Source organism: Tachyglossus aculeatus, chromosome 14, assembly GCF_015852505.1.
Source record: "Tachyglossus aculeatus isolate mTacAcu1 chromosome 14, mTacAcu1.pri, whole genome shotgun sequence".
NCBI classification, from domain to species: Eukaryota; Metazoa; Chordata; class Mammalia; order Monotremata; family Tachyglossidae; genus Tachyglossus; species Tachyglossus aculeatus.
This window is the reverse complement of record NC_052079.1, coordinates 12,676,896-12,697,649: the sequence shown is the minus strand read 5'-3', so window position 1 is coordinate 12,697,649 and position 20,754 is coordinate 12,676,896. Positions and strand designations below refer to the sequence as shown.

Genomic DNA, 20,754 nt, shown 5'->3' with positions numbered 1-20,754 from the left:
TTAACAATGGACTATGTAAGTTATGTACATAAGTGCTACAGGCAACTGATTGTACTTAAGTGATTATGTACCCAGAATTGATGAAGTGGCAGTTGTGGGGGTAAAACTGAGAACAGAAATTAATCAGGGATAGCCTTCTGGAGGCGATGTGACTTCAGAAGGGTTTTGAAGATGGAGAAACTGTGGACTGTCGGCTATGAAGCAGTGAGTTAAGCACTCATTACCACTGATTGATTGATTGATTGATTGGTTGATTGATTCTAGGAAGTGGGGATGACATGAGTGAGAAGTTGGTAGTGGAAGAGATAAGAGCGAGGCAGTGAGAAGGTTAGCTTAAGAGGAACGAAGAAAGTGAGGTTGGGGGAAGGAAGTGGGAGAGATGAGTGAATAAATAGGAGGGAGAGACCTGGCTGATTAAGTGCCTTGAACCTGACGGTCATGAGTTTCTGCTTGATAGAGAAATGGGCAATCATTAGACATATCTAACAAGGGGAGAGATGTGCAGAATGATGTTCTAGAACAATGATCCAGGCAGCACTGGCAAAGGGAGAGACTGGAAGCAGGAAGATCAGTGAGGAGGCTGATGCAACAGTCAAATCAGTGTATAACAAGTGACTGGACCAGAGGGGAGGCAATTTGGATTGAGTGGAAAGCGCAGATCCTGGATTTCCTACCTCAAGGGGTTGTCTTCACTGTATTATTATTGATTTTATTTATGGTATTTTTTAAGTACTTCCTATGTGCCAGGATCTGTACTAAGCACTGGAATATATACAAGCTAATCAGTTTGGACAATGTCCATGTCCTACATGGGGGTCACAGTCTTCACCATCATTTTACAGGTGAAGTAACTGAAGCACAGAGAAGTTAAGTGGCTTGCCCAAGTTCACACTAGACTGTGAGCCCGTTGTTGGGTAGGGACCGTCTCTATATGTTGCCAACTTGTACTTCCCAAGCGCTTAGTACAGTGCTCTGCACACAGTAAGCGCTCAATAAATACTATTGAATGAATGAATGAATGAAAGTGGAGGAACCAGGATTAGAACCCAAGTCTTTCTGATTTCCAGGCCTATGCTTTCCCCACTAGGCCATGCTACTTCTCATGGCCCTGCCTACAAATATCCCTCTCCTTTCTGCTCCAGATGCAGTTGCTGTGGCTCTCTGGCTCTCCTCTAGCCAGACAGGTTTATCAACACAGTCAGTTTGGTGAGCCCTTGTGGAGTATTATTTAGCTTTTTACTTGGAGTAAAAATTGGATCTCAGTGGCTTTTAGCTTTTGAGTCATAATTCAAAGGCACCAACATCTTCATGGCAAGTGTATTTTTGACGTTACTATTACTTTTGGGTGCTTACAAGTGACCCTAATGACTAAACTCTGCTTTACATCACAGCACCCTGGGTCTTACTTGATGAATTGCTATTTACCATACAGTTCAGTATAGTGCTCAGCATGAACATACGAGTGTCCTTCATGCTCAAAGAAGATGAGGTTGATGATGAAATTCACCTTTGAGTATGTGTATAATTGACAAGCCTGACAAACTAGCTTAATAAATACCATGAATAATGATAATAATGATGCATGTTGACATACAATGTTAAGGTAAGCTTGCTTAATGTAGAGGATAGGTCTCAAGCAACAGAATTGAATTTTCTAATCTTAGTTTTGAGGAGAGGATTGTATGTCAGAGCAAGGAGAACCCTGACATTCTTACAAGAGAGAAGCGAAATTTAACAGTAGGTACCAATTATTTAAAGAAATTCCAGACTTCTTGCAAAGAGAGGAGAGACCCCTTCAAAAGAAAAAACGACCAGCCAAACATTCCCAAATGTCACATTCCAAAATATATTGGCAACTTGTCATACAAATACCCTCAGATCGATTTCAGTCAACAGTGGCAGAATTATGATGAGTTTGTAAATCCATTTGGGCAGTAAAACCATTAAGGAAAGCTAAATTAAAAATTAATTACATGTTTAACTAATTAATTAAGTAGTTAATTTCTTAAACTAAATTAAAAATTAAATTTTCTCAGATCTTTTTAGTTTAATCCTAATTTTAAGGGTCCAGAGGCTAGAAACCACATTGAATCAAAAATCTTAAAATTCATCCACTAATGCCAGTACCCCGGGAGAAGGTGCACCTTGTATTGGAAACAATTTTTTTGTTCTGCTCTGGAATGCTCCGGATGACACTCACATAGAATGCAGCATGCCCTAAGTGGATGATGATGATGTGATGATCATGATGATGATCATGATGATAAAGGTGGAGATGAAAGAAAACCCAGTTTTCAAAGAATTCTTTCCACTTCCAAAAGCTGCAGATTTTTTTTCTGGAAAGGAATGCTAAGACTATGAAATCCATGTGAAGTTATATAGCCCTTAATGGACGAACATGACTGTCACTATACCCGTGCTTGATATATCTCAAAACAAATGTGAAACCATTAAAACGCCCAGGACAACATGGAGTCAGATGCTGTTTCAGTTGACAACTGGCTGGGCAAGACAGAGCTCAGAAAAGGTTGCAGATACTAGCAGAGCAGCATCATAAAGAGTTTCAACATCTATATGCACCAGCTCACTGAAAACAGAATGATGCTTTATGGAAGCATTAAGTGGCCTGAATAAGAATAGTTTACAAGTGAGTTGAGTTTTCAGTTTTTATTGAATTTTTATTTTTCTGCATCCTAATTTCTTTCAGGTTCTGGGCATACAGCCCTGGGCTAATTTGCCCAACTGCATTGATTCCTACAAAATGAGGACATCGTCTCTTTTGGAGTAACTAGAGAGTTCTTTACTGGTACTTCAATTTATTTCCCAGATTGACTAAACACATACAACTTTCCACTTGGCATTCAGCAAACCTAGCCAATTATGCCAAACTAGCTCTCTTCCTCCCTTCAAAGCCCTACTGAGAGTTCACCTCCTCCAGGACGGCTTCAGACTAAGCCCCCTTTTTCCTCTCCCTCTCCCCATCTCCCCCACCCTACTTCCTTCCCCTCCACAAAACACTTGTATATATTTGTACAGATGTACTACTCTATTTATGTGTATATATTTACTCCTCTATTTATTTTGTTAAATGTGCATATAGCTATAATTCTATTTATTCTGATGGTTTTGACACCTGTCTACATGTTTTGTTTTGTTGTCTGTCTCACCCTTCTAGACTGTGAGCCCTTTGATAGGTAGGGACCGTCTCTATATGTTGCCAACTTGTACATCCCAAGCGCTTAGTACAATGATCTGCTCACAGTAAGTGCTCAATAAATACGATTGAATGAATGAAAATGTGTTATAAAGCTGTAAGCAGAATTCAGGTAAAATACCGGACTCGAATAAAGTGGAAATTACAATCAATGGCCCAGTGGGCTAGTAGTAAGAAAAGGGAGAAGAGTTAAGGATGTTGGAAGATCCGTCCCTAATCAAGATGAGGAACATCAAGAGTCATCTAATTGTCCCACACGGTGTCTTCAAATGTCAGCTGTTGGTGACGGGATCGTAATATTAGACTGTTTGGACATGTGTATTGGCCAGGGTGACTTTCACGCCTGTTCTTATAAGATCAGGAAACATTTTATCTATCATTCAGTGTTTCACCTGTCTCTTCAGTCACTGAGCACATTTGACCATTGGGCACACTCTGTACAGTTTCCACTAAAAGGGTGAAAGCAGGGGGCTAGGTTTAAGGGGGGTTACTGGCATTTGAAGGCTCTTTATCCTGAGGCACCTGGGATTTTATTGTCACTTTCAACATTATATTTTTAAACTATTACCATCTACTTAGTGACCAACCTCAGTGGTATTTGTCAGCTCATAGCCCAGAACTGCCTCAGAGTGGACATCAGCTAACCAATGCCAAGACAGAAATCTGGGACTGTCTGTGTAGGTGAGCAAAGCCAGGTTGACCTGTCTTTTCTTTCAGGCTACGTTTGCAGCCCTTGCCCCAGCAGGATCAGGATGTTTGCCCTCTACTACTGCCTGCTCTGTGGGTCAGACAGAAGGCTGTGCACTTGGGAACTGCAATCTTTCCATAAAGTCTCAACTTTAGACCAAAGATTTCAGCCAATAACTTAAAAAATAACAGTCAGCCACCAGCACATTAAGACCAAAAAGGCTTCCCTGTTAGTGACTTAGGAAAGTATGTTCTGTTTGTGAGGCCAAAAGCTCTCTGTCTTAATATATGGTCATTATAGGCAGGGAACTTGTCTGTTAATTCCACTGTATTCCCAAGGGCTAAGTACAGTGCTCTGCACACAGTAAGCGCTCAATAAATACCATTAATTGATTGATTGATATGGTCAGCTTTAAGGGAGTGAAAATTATGAGAGATTAGACTGGAGACTGAGGGACATGGTGACTCTACCCAACTCAAGGACTTATCTTCAAAAATGGGTTTGAACAGTTTAGTGTGTGGTCCTGGCCATTGGTGCCAACTCCCTGCTCAGCTTCACTCATCCCTGGGTTCTGACAGGACCTGAGAGCTGCCAAGTAGGGCTAAAAAGATCCAAAGTGTTTCCTACCTGTTTGTTTTCTGAAGCTGGACCCCTCTCAGGGCCTTTCTCTCCCCTCAAACCCCTGCCCCCTTACAACCCCCATACCCAAAATGACAATATGGCAACCATGGTTATTATTATCATTGTTTTTACTATAGTAGTTGGCAAGTGCTTATTGTGTTCATTCATTCATTCATTCAATTGTATTTATTGAGCACTTACTGTGTGCAGAGCACTGTACTAAGCGCTTGGGAAGCACAAGTTGGCAACATAGAGAGACGGTCCCTACCCAACAACAGGCTCACAGTCTAGAAGGGGGAGACAGACAACAAAACAAAACATGTGGACAGGTGTCAAGTCAACAGAATAAATAGAAGTAAAATAGAAGTATTGTGTGTTAAGCACTGTTCTAAGTGCTGTGGTAGGTACAAATTAATCAGATCAGACCCAGTTTTCCTAACCCACATAGGGCTCAGATCTAAGTAGGAGTATAGAGTAGGCAGGTATTGAATCCTCATTCTTTACAATTGAGGAATCTGAGGCACAGATAAGTTAAGCAATCTGACAAGGTTACCTTGCAAGCAAGTGGAAAACCCAAGATTAGAACCCAGGTCTTCTGACTCCCACATCTGTGCTCCTTTCACTAGGCCATGCTGCTCCCCAGCATGGTCCTGCTAGTCCTGACTAGATGGAGGGTAGTATGACCTAAACGGCTGGGATGCAATCCTTCAATCAATCAATCAGTCAAACAAACAATGGTATTCACAGTGTGCTTATTGCGTGCAAAGCACTATACTAGGCATTTGGGCAAATACTATATAGAAGAGTTGGTAGACACGATCCCTGCCCACAAGGAGCTTCCATTTTACAGAAGGATGACAGTTTACAGAGAGAGTCACAGTCTAAGTGACTCCCAGTAAGTCTACTGGGAGAGACTCCTTCCACAACAAACTGAATCAGCTGGAGCTGAGAACAAACGAGATGGAAAAAAACAGGGCTACGAAGAAACGTTGAAGGAATTAAGGTGACTTTTCCAGTAGAAGAGAAGGCTTGGGGCTATGTTTGTTACTGGCTATGAGGACTGTAAATAACAGGAAGATGACTAGTAGTTCTCTGTTTCCACAGAACAAAATAAAGAACAACAAGAAATGTGTTTGCATTGCAATGAAGGATGGTTTTGCTCAACACAAGGAAGAACTTGATTGCAACGGTAATCAAGCAGTGGATTAGGTAATTGAAGGAGATTGTGGAGCCTCCATCCCTGGATATCTTTATAAGAAGAGAAAAATCAAATTTAGGAATTTGCTTGCATGGAGGCATGGGGATGGACTGGATGAATGATAAAGATCCTTTTAAGGTCCATGACCCTGTGATGCAATACAGTCTGCAACTTCTGGGCTTTCATCAAATTTGCTCATCTTCTTTCAGCAGAGGAAATTCATGCCCTTGAGCTGGGCTGATGAACCAAGTTTTTCTTCCATGTTTGGAAGAAAAATAAGGCTCTTATCAACACACACCCTTTGAAAGGGCCTTTTGAGTATCTGAGATTGAACAGGAAAGACTCTGAGGGAGAAGAGAGCGGCTTTTGACTCGTTTTAAGCTTAAAAAAACTCTCTTGTATGTAATTAAGTGCATGTAATTACATAATTACTTGATTATGTAGCACCACTAAAATTTTACAGGAGGTTTTTTCCGTGCAACTCCAGCCTTATAAAAATAATTGCCAGAGTCAAAATTATTTATTAAATGTGGTGATTCTTTTCTAGGTATTTTTAGAATCAGGGATTGTTTGTGTTTCGCAGGCAACCCAGAGAAGTGTGTAATTTAATACAGTATGTGTCACTGAAATAAAACTCTAGAAGGACTACAGAAGTCAATGCAGCCCCCCTGCCCCCTCCAGGCTACAGCTGGGAGAAAAACTTACAGAACTAGTAGAACTGAGAAGTGGTGTAGTACTGATACTGGGATTCAAAAGAGTTTTTGAAGAGCTTTTTGGGTCCTCTTTTCCAAAAACCCATCAGAGGGGTGAGGGTGGGAGTGACAGCATCTCACCTATAGGGCATTTTAAACATTTTCCCCCTCCAAAAATGGCAGGGGGAATTCATTCTTTTTCTTTTTTTTTAAGGGAGTCATCGCTCCATTCTCAAGTTCTTAGAACTCTAATTAAAATGTGGTAATTGGTTATGTTACCTCAATTACCATGATGCATGGACACTGATGCAAAGTGACACATATTGAATCCCGAGGGTGTGATACCCTGGGGCCGGCCCATTCATCGTGGCCTTATTATTTTCAATTATGGGGCTGGATGTACGACATACTTTCTGAGCCACTTTGGGGGAGCACCATGTGGACACACTTTGGGATTCTACAGAGGAACACTTAGGATGCAGAGTAGAAGGAAGACAAAAAGAAAGAAAGCATTTTCAGGGAGAAAGGAACCAGCCTTAAAACCATCAAGAAAACTGGGCTATTTTGGGCACATCAAAGGAATTGGAGTATCTAAAAGGAACTCCCGTTATTTTTGCTAAAAAGAGTCATATTAGGGACCCAGAAGATATCTTTTTATAGTTGTTTCTACAGAAAATGTCTGTTTTTGTTGATTGAGGGAAGTGGTCTGAGGCTCTTGCAGAGAATTTTACCTAGAGACTGAACAGCAGAAACTGAAACTGGAAAATTTCGAGGACAAAATTTCCCTTTCTTTTCTGATGTGTAGGTGTTGTATCTGGCAGGCAGATCTCCATTGTATACTTCGCGGACTCCAGCAGAAGATATGGTGGCAGGTCAAGTTGAAGTTTTTACATTAAAAATGCTATTACTGGGTCAGACCAATGTCCATCCAGACCAGGAATTCTTTTCCTGGTGAGGGCAGCAGGATGCTTGGAGTCATATGGCACTGCTGGCTCTCCTGGACACCCATCCTCATGCTTAGGGATGGAGTAAGTCAACTGATTATCTTCCACCCCTCCCAATCTCACTTACCTTGCCCATATCCTCCCTCTGACCTGGAACTCCCTCCTACTTCATATATGAGAGATTACCACTCTCCTGACCTTCAGAAACTTATTAAAATCACATCTCCTGCAAGAGACCTTCCCTAACTAAGCCCTCTTGTTGTCCTACTTCCTCTTGAATCTGTGTTGCCTATGCATTTGGTTCTATGACAAGCAGCATGGCTCAGTGGAAAGAGCCCAGTCTTTGGAGTCAGAGGTCATGGGTTCAAATCCTAGCTCTGCCACTTGTCAGCTGTGTGACGTTGGGCAAGTCACTTCACTTCTCTGGGCCTCAGTTACCTCTACTGTAAAATGGGGATTAAGACTGTGAGCCCCCTGTGGGACAACCTGATCACCTTGTAACCTCCCCAGTGCTTGGAATAGTGCTTTGCACATAGTAAATGCTTCACAAATGCCATTATTATTATTATTATTATACCCTTCAAGCACTTGATATTCACCTCACCCTCGGCCTCACAGCTCTTGTATACACATTCATATTTATGTATTTATATTAACATTTATATTAACACCTGCCTCTCCCTCTAGACTGTAAGGTCCTTGTAGGAACGGAACATGTCTACCAACTCTGTTGTATTGTACCCTCCTAAGCACTTAGTACAGTGCTCAGCACATAGATGAGGCTCAATAATTATGCCTCATTGATGGACCTACTACTACTACTACTAATAATGATGGCATTTATTAAGTGCTTATTATGTGCAAAGCACTGTTCTAAGCGCTGGGGAGGTTACAAGGTGATCAGGTTGTCCCATGGGGGGCTCACAGTCTTAATCCCCATTTTACAGATGAGGTAACTGAGGCCCAGAGAAGTGAAGTGACTTGCCCAAAGTCACACAGCTGACAACTGCCAGAGCTGGGATTTGAACCCATGACCTCTGACTCCAAAGCCCGTGCTCTTTCCACTGAGCCACGCTGCTTTCTAGTATTACAAGGATAAACCATACTAAGACTATTTGAATCAATTCTGAGCTTGCTATAATCCCTAACTTACCCTTATCATCCATGAATTTATCTATACACTTTCTGAATCTATTATATTTTCAATCTACCCACCTTCCTGTGGTTTGGGATTCCATAGATTTTCCACCTGCTGTGTAGAGAAAGGAGAATCTCACCTAGGGATGGTGGGCTTGGAGGCTGAGTGGGTAGCTTGAGGAACCTGATTTGGGATTGACTGACTTTCCCAACTGGTGATACAACTAGACAAGGATGAGGTTCTCTGTGCATAAAAAGTCATTTTTCCCCTGCAGCACTTTAACAGCAACCCAAATACTCCTGCTAGTAATTGAAGCTTTGAAGCCCTAAGTAGCAAAGTACGGGCACTTTACTGTCACTGGATTCTGTGTCCTGTCGTTCCAACCAACTGCAGCCATCATGCAAAATATTCTAACCTGACTGGCCTGCCATACACTGGATGCCACATTACGAGGAAGCGACACGGCCTAGTGGAAAGATCACAAGCCTGGGAGTCAGACAACCTGGGTTCTAACCTCAGCTCTGCCACTTTTCTACTGTGTAACCTTGGGCAAGTCACTTACCCCTCAGTTACCTCATCTGTAAAATGGGGATTAAGACTGTGAGTCCCATGTGGGACAGGGACTGTGTCCACACCAATTAGCTTGTATCACCCCAGCGCCTAGTACAGAGTCTGGTGCATAGTAAGCACTTAACCAATACCATGATTGTTATTATTATTATTATTACTACTACTAATAATAATAAATGGCCCAAGAATGGGCTTCCTTGACAAATGTGAAGGGTGCATGTATCTCTGCGAGGCAGCTAATTTTCCCTTTAGAGCAAGGTACATACACTCGAGCCAGTGAAATACCACTTAGTCCCACAAACAGCATTAATTTTACCCCATTCAGCAAGCAGCGTGAGGCATCTCCGTGACACTGAGATATAAAGCAGCATTTAGGATTAAGTGCTCACCGTACTCCAGAAACCTATTACAGCCTCAACTCCAGCCACAAGACACGTTTCATCTCCATCACCACAGCAGCTCCCGTCTCTAATTAGCACCAGGCACCTATTTACAAGTGCCACTGCTCCAAACAGCAAACTGCTCTGGCCGTGCAGCTTCCTGCCTGGGGATGGAAAGACTCTGCATTTACTTTGGGTAACTCCTATACCTAAGAAGCAGCCTGAGAAAGCTTTTCCCTGCCGGGCTGTACCCCGGCTTCACAAAAAAGATAATGAAGACTCCATTCAGACAGATAGCCTTAAGTTCTACCCTTCAGAGAGCAAAGCTAGCTTTCCAGTTGTTTCTCCACCCCTAGTCATGGCAGCAGAAACCCTGTTCAGTCTCTCTCCTCCAGATTGGATATGGAGTACCACAGACACTGGAGTTCTCACAGCTGCTTTTGGTCCCCAACTCAGACATGTAATTGCCGCCAAAAGGAATAAAGCAATCTCTCCTGCCTCTCCTCTCTCCCCACAAACAGCTCGGTATCTTCACAGCTCAACAGAACATGTCCGACCCCATGGCTCAAGAGCACTGGTGATAAAAAGCCCAACTTGAACAGTTGAGCAACTTGAGTCCAAAACAACCACATAGAACTGTAAAGGCAAAGTTTCCCTCCCATCTCACCTCAGCACTGTCACAGATGCACCAGGAATGGAGAAGGCCAAGTGAATTATCTGAACTTCTGTTCCTAGTCCCCAATGCCAAAACAAGCCAGACAGCAAATCTTAGGGCACTGTTAAAAATAGATTCCTCCCAAGACCTCATTTCACTTTTGCAAGACTTTTGCACTGGCTATCGATTATGAATGTAGGAACCTTCTGTTGACACAACTCCGGGTCAGAGGTCATGCAGAGAAATCTCCCCTGATTACAGATGATTTCAAAACCTGGTGACACCACAGCTTGTCCCAGGCCTAAGCTGGTGTCCCTCCTATTTCACAGTGTAGTTTACCATTTAGTCATTCTGCAAGTCCCCAGATCTGAGTGCTTCATTCCCACAATATTGATGAGAGGATTGCAACACTTACTCAAATTACTGAACCTTTTTTTTTACAGTATTTGTTAAACACTTACTACGTGTCAAATGTGGTTCTAAAGCACTGAGGTAGATACAAGTGACTTAGGATGGTCACAGTCCCTGTCCTGCATGGGGCTCACAGGCTATGTAGAAGGGAGAACAGGAGAATTGAGGCTTGGAGAAGTTAAGTGACTTGCCCAAGGTCACAAACCAAGGATTTGGCAGAGCTGGAATTTAGAACCCAGGTCCTGTGATTCCCAGGCCAATGCTCTTTCCACTAGGCCATGCTGCTTCTCTAGCCTTCCGAATTAATTTAGAAATTGTCATGAAAGGATTCCTTTACTCACTACTGCAGTGGAGCTGCAATCAAAGAGAAAACCCAGCAATTCTCAGGAAGGTTGGAGAGCCAAAGAACAGCATCAGGCCAAAACCTGGGATTGCAGGAGTCATATCGAAGCAACAGGGGTTAATACATCTCACAGCAGAAAGAGAAGGGGATTCAACATTTACCTCACTGATCTGCCTCAAAAATGGACGCTCGGATTGAACAGATCTGCCTTACAGCTAAATATTCATGGGATCTTATATGATTAATGAATAGCCTTAGTGATAGGATGATGATCAAAAGAATTAATGGTGTACTTTGCTGAAGTTCTGTTGAAACCTGCACGCGATTAAGAAAAAAGCAAAGCGAACATATACACTAAAGTGCATGTTATTAGTCAGGGAAATCTTCGGACAGCTGGGCTGTGAAAAATAGAGCTTCATTTAGTGGGTGCAGGGAACTACACCTTCAGTCAGCAAATCCACTTGTAAGATGAACATGTTTGCTGAGCCCTGGGAGAATGGCTGCTCAGAGAAAAATGAGAGAAAAGCCAGTCGTCTAAAAGCAAACATCACTCACCGGCCCATTTTCCAACTTCCGTTGAAGCTGTGTTTGCCACTGGACGGCCTGCATGACTATGGCTTCCCACCGCCTCTCCAGGTTGACGATGATCAGCTGCATTGACTGGTGGTCTGCGTTCAGGTTGCAGGTCTCTTGGTCATCCAGAAGGTGCTGGCACAGTCGCAGGACGGAGGCCACCCCCCGGCGCCTCTGTTTGATCTCACCACAGAGAGACTGTGACACAGAAAGGAATGAATCCAGAAAAATCAGGGCCCGCAAGGTCTCCCCACACACTCAATCAACTGCTAACTTCATCACGTTTTTCTGGCACATATGGGCTTTTCTTGTCATTTCAAGTCCTCTCATAAAAACAACAGACAGTGAAGTGAAGTTGGGCGTTTTCTGTTTGTTTGGTTGTTTTTTTTTGTGATGAGGACCCTCACTGAACACAGGTTCCCTCCACCATGCCTGGCCCATCTCCTTCCATTGAGGTGTCTCCCAGAAAGATCATACTCCCACTTGTAAGCTTCTTGAGGGCAGGGATAGTATCTCTTATTCAGGGATACCTCCTCAACTGCTTAGTAGGGACATCTACACAGAGTGCGTGCTGAGTTAATACTTGTTTGATTAAATACAGACTCATTAGAAGGTCCACAGTGAATGAATGGAATCTTCTTCAGTACCTTTTCCCCCACTGGCTTGTAACCTCCTTGAGGGCAGGGTTGTGTCTATTTAGTCTACATTCCCAAGAGCATAGTATCATTCTCTGCACAAACTCAATAAATACTATGGATTGATTTAATCTTTCCGGTCTCATGGAGGCCAGACTCTCAGAAGGAAGTATTTAATTGTAAGCTCCTGGAAATTTCTTAAAAAGGAAAAGGCCAGTGGCAATCATATCTCAGCCACTGTAGGGCTGGGAAGTAAGGAGGTGTTTAGTTACTAATACAGCTCAAAAAAGCTAAGCAAGAACATCTGCCTACCCATATCATGGCTGCCTGTGAAGGGTAGACTGTTAACCTGCACTTCATTCTCTAGACTTGATTATCAAGACAGTAATGATGCTCCACAAACAGAAATTGGGAAGCAGAATCATTTCATCACTATTTGGGTTAAAAACCACCAGTTAGTCCAAATAGTTTAGAAGAATGTGCCTGTAAACAAGATGCCACCCTCAAAAGGGGTTTTACTGCTACAGTGACCCTAAACTGAATGACTCGAGCAAAATTGTGGGTATGTGTGTCTAAAAAATAGTCTGTCTTTTCTTTGCCTTCGGATAGTGTGTAAGTGATATTCTAATTTAAAGCCTTCAAGAGAAATGATGATTATATCCACAAACATCACTGAATCACTAATCTCCTTCTCCTGGCACAATTGGACTGTTCTAACAGTTAACAGATTGCTTATTAATCAACAAGGGTAAACAAGACAATGCAATTTCATTTAGAGAGAGAGTTTTAATGCCTAAAAGTATTTGTGCTTAAAATGTTAATCCAGCTAAGGCTTCATTAGAAGAAGTCTTAAAATGATTAAGTGCATTTCATTGAAACATACAATGAGTAGTACTATATCAGCAGGTGGACATTTCATACAGATGTTCCACTTATTGATATAATGCATTCTATAGCCATTGAAATTACCCTAACTCAGTAATAGCCAGAATTCTATTATTTCTGTAATGAGAGAACCTTGTATCTTTAATATTTCTGAATTTTAAATAAGGTGAATGACAAATTCCCAAACCTCTATTTATGGCAAAATATGACCAGGAATTTTATTATTCAATTTAGACCAGTGCTGCATTTTCACTTCTGCTTCCTGAACTTACCCTTATTTATTTTCCTAGAGCTCATTATTATTTTCCTACATGGCTCCCATTCAAACCAACCAGTCTGACATATTTCCTTCCTGATTCTGTTCATTAGTCCAGTATTGGAACTAGAACCCAATCCTTCAGTCCTTGAGAGAAACCCTTTTCGAAGTCATCCCCCATCTCCACCCAGCTCTGAGGTCGACTCCTCACCATTCTTCTCAGCCTCCTCTTGGATCCATCTACAGTCTGGTTCCTGTTGCTGGCTCTGCTACTCCCAAGTCATTTTATGGACAGTGGCCTTGGTTTATGGGAGACATTTAAAATCCCACTTAGATTGAGAGCTTTTCATTGGCTTTTCTTGGATTTCTTCTGGGTGGCTGAGACATAAAGTGGGGAATGATACGGTTTTGGGGAATGACATGGGATGTCCCCCTGCTGTGGTCTGAATCTTGCCAAACTTCCTCTGAAGACTATTAGAAGGGCTGGGTCCCCAGCCAATGGACAATACTGTACTGTCTCAGCTTAATGTAGGGTTGAAATGAGATTCTCCAAGGCTGCTACAGAGCTGGGGCAGACTGCCCCATCAATCAAGAGCGTTCAAAGTGGCTTCATTCAATCTGCAAGCAGTCAAACAGCCCTGACAGGATGGTTGGGTTGTCTGAGTTCAAAGTTTCAATATACAAGTGCACTGTTGATTTTTTAAAAAAGGCTACATTGAGGCCACTTAACACCACCTGGATTTCCAAAGTGATGCTTCAGAGTGTACCATGCCCATCTTCAGTTTGAGGTGGTTGAAATGGATAGTGATTAAAAATTGTGAAACAGTTAGTAGTAGTAGTACTGCGCAATGCACTTACTAAATGCTTGAGGAAATACAACACAGTCCTCTAGACTGTTAATCTCACTGTAGGCAGGAAATATGTCTACCAATTCTGTTGTACTGTACGCTCCCAAACACTTAGTACAGAGACCTGACCACAATAAATGCTCAATAAATACCACTGATTGAACACAAATCCGAGACATGTTTCCTACCCACAAGGGGTTTATAGTCTAGTCGTTCAGGTTTAATGCTCTAGTTAGCCTAGAGGATCTGATTTTCCTATCTTCACCATGTTGCAGTATTTTAAAGATCCAAAGGGCTTAATCCACATTCTGGTTGAATAACGTGACCCTGTCCACAACACACAAAGCCTTAAGTTGAAACAAAGCCATTGCTTCACAACATAGAAAAGGACCATTTTAACAGTCAAATACTTTTGCAGTACATAGAGAGAACCATTCTGCCATTCCTATATGATCATCACTGATGAACTGAATCCCTCTCTACAGGAAGCATTAAAATAGTTATTTATGATTACTACAAATCTCATGTGTCTGGGCAATGCAGATGCCTGGGTCTGTTATTTTGGTGATATCTATGGTAAATTAGGCCTATGAAATGTCAACATACAACTGAAGTGGAACAACTACGCGGCCCAAATTCTATTTTGCTTGTTTTTGCTGTAGAGATACGTTAAAAGAAGATTTCATGCAGAAACCTGTTTTAAACAGAGGTAACACTAATGCAAAGACATGACAACTGCCTATAAATCGAACAAATTTTTTCTGCTTCCCAAATATAAATATATTCATTTGATCTAAACATGCAAAGTGAAGAATGTGTGGGAAGGAGGAAGAAGGAGAAGAAAACACTAAATGAGGAAAAGCACCATTATCCAACAGTATGCTTATGAAATGGTTCCCAAATGCTGCCACACTCATCCCCACCCTTCGGTAATCTGTATGCGATTTTCTCAGACAAGGCTGTCTCTGTTAGGTGCGTGGCCCGTTATCATGTTGTCAGGATTGTTTCAGATGGCCTTCGCTGGAGAATCATTATTTTGGTTCCCATCAGACTTATAACAATCCACGTGGTTCCTTTGCTTTTGATGTCTTTCCCAGTTCCTCTATGTCATGAAGACAGATTTGTGCAGAACGGAGAGTGCGGTTCTTCAAGCCAAACCAGTTTTTCCAAGAAACTCTCCATTACTGTTGGTTTTCCAAACAGCCCCTAAACATATTTCTGTAATCTGTCAAAAGATTGCCTCCCTCATGTTGTAAATCCTTCGCTTCAACTCATAAACTCCCTATATATTTGCCGTCCAATAAAGGTGATGCAATATTTTCTTCTGGATGAATTCTGAATTTGCATCTGTCCAACTTTTGAAAACATTAACCTTGTGTCTGACCGAAGCCATCTTGAGTTCAGATCTCCCAGACCTTGCTGTTGAGTGCTGAGGGGTTCTAATAGTGATAGTATTCATTAAGCATTTAGTGGGTGCAGAGCACTACACTAAGTGCTGGGAGAGACTGCACAGGTGGGAATTAGAAGAGATCGGAGAGATTGGAGGGATTAGAAGGGATTGGAGACAGACAAATCAGAAATGACAAAATATTAAAACGCAACATAAATAAATGTACAAAAAAATCTCAAAGTCTTAATGCGAATGGAGGAGTCCAAAATCTGGATTTTACGGCCTCAGGATAGGAGATGGCGCCTTGGAGAGAAATCCAGCGAAAGTCAGTTTAAGAGACCCTAGTGATATGCTCCTTGGTCAGCCCTGGGCTTGCCGTATTTTAACAGGGGAGAGTGGACTTCAATTGTTGAGTGTGGAGTTGGTAATTTACCCTCTAATGTTCCACACTAAGGCCTGCAAAGAAATTTCCTGGTCTTCAAGGAGAAAGCAGCCTAATCCAAGGCACAAAGCCAAACAAGTACTATTTAGTTCCCAGAAAATGGGATTTGGCAATTGGTTAACAAGCCCCAGCTGGTTAGATATTCTCCTCCCTGCCCTCAGCTCAGAACAGTAGTTTATCAGTTCAAATTGGGCGAGCTTTCCCAGATACATTCACCTTCCGACATTCGGCTTCTACCCCAGCCACTTGGAAAGATGAGCAATAAGTGTTTAAGGAGCATCAAGCAATTCAAATCTTGGTTTGTGAGCTGCTGGTGGAAAATAATAAATGGCAAAGACTTGCTTGCGAGTTAATAATCTATCACTCAGCTGAGACCCATGAGATGATGTTATTATTTTCTAGGATCCATAACGTGGAAACAACAGAAATGCTGTTTGTTTCAGTTATTTACTGCATTTGGACAGTTCCATCCTTTTCCCTTAATGGGCCTTGGGGTTAAGTAGCGTTAATTGAGGACTTTTCCTTTCCATGTGCATACAGGAATCACATTGTCCCTTCAAAAAACCAAACTCAAATAAATGACATTTGATACTGCTTGGGGAGACTCCTGGAAACACTGTTGCCACCTCTGCCACTGGAGTGTGTAGTCTCAAAACCATCTTTCACACCTAGGCAGTGGGAAAGCCAGACAAATAGGCCAGTGTGGAGTCAATGGTCTGACGAGGACAGAGGATGGGTTTCAACAGCTTAGAGGAAACAGCAGAGGCCTGAGAATCACAGGACCTGGGTTCTAAACCGAGCTCTGCCACTTATTGCATAAGTTTAGGCAAGTTATTTAATTTCTCTGTCCCTCAGTTTCCTCAACTGCAAAATGGAGGTTAAATACCTATTCTCCCTCCTGCTTAGACTACGAGTCCTGTGTGGGGCAGGAACTGTATCCGATCTGATTAACCTGTATCAGTAAGTGCTTAACAAATGCCACAATTATTATTAAGAGCAGAATTATGGAACTAGTTGTGAAAGATGTCACCTTCTGGTTCTAAAGCTGCTTCCCTCCCTCTGAGCCATGCCACTACTGATGGTGACTCTTTTAAGTGGAAGTGGAGGTGGGTGGGGGGAGGGAAGGCTAATGGTAAGGTTTGAGACTGTTACCCCAGCTTTTTCTCCCCTAGGGATGGGCCCATTCCTGTGCCTCTTATCTTCCCAGACATCCTCACCACCATTATTTCCTGTGCTTCTTCCTTCTCTCTGTCTCTATATTGCTTCAGTCCTTTCCACTTCCACAGCTGAAGTCTTCCTGGGTGGCTTATCCTCTGCCTTACACCTCTCTTCACGGCTGGACTAGCTCACTGAAGTCCTGGGAATATTGTCCTGTGAAGTCCTGGCACATTGGTGTTCAAGGGGTCTAGTCTGGATCTCTCTCTTATCCTTGCCTGCATAGATGTGTATTGTTGGGGGAGGGGGGTGAGTGAGAGAGAGAGAGAGAGAGAGAGAGAGAAAAAGAGAGAAAGTGTGTGTGTGTGTGTGCGTGTGTGTGTCTGTCTGTCGACAGGAATCATGTACAGCAAGCCTATTGTATTGTTCTCTCCCAAATGCTTAGTACAGTGCTCTGCACATGGTAAGCATTCTGTATATCCCACTAGACTGATTGATCAATTCTCCTCATGTAGCTCAGCTTAAGGTCTTGAAGGTTTTTGTGTGTCTCGAAGTTAAGTTCCTTGCACATGAGGGTTTGCCTGCACCCATATTGGGAGGGATCTGAGGATGTAGGCATGTGGTATCTATGCATGTGCGGTAGTGGAGGGGTGGGATGGGATGGGATGGTAGCGTAAACAAACACGTGTGTGTTTATACAGAGAAGTCTCTTGGGTATGTTGTCAGTGGGGAATGTCTCCCAACCACGGAGTGATGGGGAAACCTCCTTCCCTGATCACTTGCGTGGATACCAAGATTTGCCATCACTGGATTGGTTCCACTGGGCAAACCAGGGTCTGTACACCAGTAAAACCAACCAGGCTCCCTGCAGGGAAGAGAGCTGACAGGAGCTGAGAGGTGGGAAGATTTATGGGCAGCAGAGGGAATAGTTAGGTCTGAGGGGCAGTTGCTTGGCACTTTGCAAGATCCTATCTTGGTATCTCCATTCCCAAACTGTAGTTAGTCTAACTCTCTGTCTGGCTCAACCATTGTAGTGTGACTCCCAGAAAACTGGACAACTCACCATCCATGGATGGGTAACTTTTTCCTATCTCGGGGTATGGAGGAAACCCACCGCATATTTGTCTGTCCCCACCCCCTGGCCTCCGCTGCAAGTTAATCAGCAGGCTGGATGCGGACCGAGTGCGATACCAGTCAATCAACATCGAGATGCTGTTAATCAATCAATCAATCGTATTTATTGAGCGCTTACTATGTGCAGAGCACTGTACTGTTAACCAAAAGCACTGTGGCCTAGTGGAAAGAGCATGGGCTTGCGAGTCAGAGGATGTGGGTTCTAATCCCAGCTCCACCACTTGTCTGCTGTGTGACCTTGGGCAAGCCATTTAACTTCTCTGTGCCTCAGTTACCTCATCTGGAAAATGGGGATTAAGACTGTGAGTCCCACGTGGCACAACCTGAATACCTTGTATCTACCCCAGTGCTTTGAACAGTGCTTGGCACATAGTAAGCGCTTAACAAAAATAAAAAATATTATTATTATGCTTATTAACCAAACAGTGACCCAAGACAGCTTTAGCATTTTAGAGTTACTAGAGAGGAGAAAGCAAGGTGAATTTGTTTGTGACCTAGAGTTTGGAATTCTACTTCCTTCATATCTTGTTATGAATATTATGAATGAACCTTATATAATAGGTGCTACGGACACAGCACTGTGTACTGGACACTCCCAGGGAAGTTATAAAGACACAACTCCTATTCTTCAGAGGAGTGTATTCTGAATCAAAATCAACAGGGCAGTTAGAGATGCCTCTCAGAAATCCAAAGGGCAGGCGCAAAGGAGGAGTTTGAGTAAGTTTAAAAACAGGGTCCACAGCTTGCAATTGAGTAGTGGCATTGTTCTTCTTCAGCTGGCTGAATTCATATAATTGCTAACGTAATTGATTTAGCATAATTGGCTGGTAAAATCCTTGCGCCCAGCAGATTTAATCTACCTGCAAAGCAAGGCAAGAAAATAAGACCTCTCTTCTTGGCCATTTGGCTGAGCCTTTAATGCAGTTGGAACCAGGGGAGGAATTCAATTTGAGGATGCTAATGAAGAAGAGGTGCCTGGGTAAAGCCAAGGGAGTTACTAACACAGCTTTAACTACTTTCATGTCAGTCAATCCATCAATCAGTGTGGCATTTATTGAGTGATGACTGTGTGCAAAGCACTGTACTAACTGCTCAGAAGAGTACAATAGAGTAGGCAGGCAAGATCCCTACTCTTAAAGAACATTTTAATATAGTGGGATGGACAATAACCTGTCCCTCCTTTCCCTTAAGTACCTGCATTGTTCCTGCCCAAGTGACTTGTCCTCATGTGTGAATTACCCTGTCCCCACAACTTGTACCCTACCCCAATGCCTTGTCCCCATGGATGGCACTCTGGCCACAAACATGGGAATCCATGCCCATAATGGTGCTCTGCCCTGGCAGATGCCTCCCAGCTCTAAATGGGGTGCGCCTCCGCTCCCCAAGACTGTACGGAGTCAGGAAGCAGGCATCAGCCCCAGGGTAGCATCTGTTTTTGCTGCTGGTCCCAGCAGGAGCACTTCGCAAGCCCAAGTCCTGAGCGTGAAAGAGCAAAGACAGTCTGAGTGGTCCCACCATCCAGGGAGTATCCCCTGGGGGTACAGGTGTGGGTCAGGTCAGTGCCGGCTGTATGGGCAGAATTGATAAAAAACAGTGCAATCTACTGCGACTTTCCTGCAGCCTTAGCTTTACTCCATTCCCCTACACCTAGATATAATAATAATGTCTCGGTTTGAATGCGCTGTTCTGATATTGTGGGTGAGTAAAAGCAGTCAATGTTTCTCCATCACCACATGGCCATGACTTCACAGATGGATGCTACAGTAACAATGTCATCATAGGCCAACAGCCCCAACCTCTTCTCCTTGCTGGTACTTCAAGAGTTTTGTTTGGCCACACATGCGGTGATGCCCCGACCAAAAGGGTTGTAGTCTGGTGGCCCGCCTCTGGTGCTGATGCAGGTCTCCTACTGAAAGTAGAATAAAAAGCAGGAGGAGGCTGACTCTTGGGGAAGAATCCCCCTGTGGGGCTAGCAATGACACTAAACATGAGGAATATGGGGCCGTGAGGAAAAAGAGTTTGCAAATCAGAGCTGCACCTTTCTCAATGGTAGAACCTTACCAAAGGTTTCTGGAGAGGTTTGCAGATCTCTGAATTTCAGTGGCTTTTTCCTGTGACTCTTGCACTTTCAAGTTAAATATGGCCACTGTCTAAATGTTGCATATTTGCATTTCTGCCGGCTAATAAAAGAGACAAGACTGGAAAAGCAATTCTGCAAAATAAAAAACACCAGGGTCCTCGAGTGGGAGTGAATGATGACATGTCGTTTTTTTAAAGAAAATACAGACAAGTGATAACTGGGTGTTTTAACTGATTCCTAGCTTAAAAGAAAATGTCAGCTAATATAAGAACTCAGCTCAGTTGCAAACCATGGGACTTAATCTATATTGAAGCTAAATATTCTATAAGTATGCAGTGAAGTGCAAAAAACAGCAATTGAAAAATGACATGATTAAATGGCACGACATGCAATCATTTGCTCTCAATTATATCAATGTATCTTCTTCATTTCCAAGAGTCAGGCAGAAATATTGTTTTTTAAATGCCTCTATTAAATTGGTCACCAATAATAAAATAGATGA

The 20,754-nt window shown here is 42.8% G+C and overlaps 1 protein-coding gene across 2 annotated transcripts in view; it reads right to left on the bottom strand.

The window, feature by feature from the left end:
- The window catches only part of AKAP6 (A-kinase anchoring protein 6), a 309,489-nt gene that overhangs the window by 24,614 nt on the left and 264,121 nt on the right, over positions 1-20,754 (bottom strand). For both annotated transcript variants that reach the window (XM_038756213.1, XM_038756214.1), the window contains exon 12: positions 11,410-11,625. In XM_038756213.1, coding sequence (XP_038612141.1) covers positions 11,410-11,625 — 216 coding nt within the window. The remainder of the gene's footprint in view (positions 1-11,409; positions 11,626-20,754) is intronic.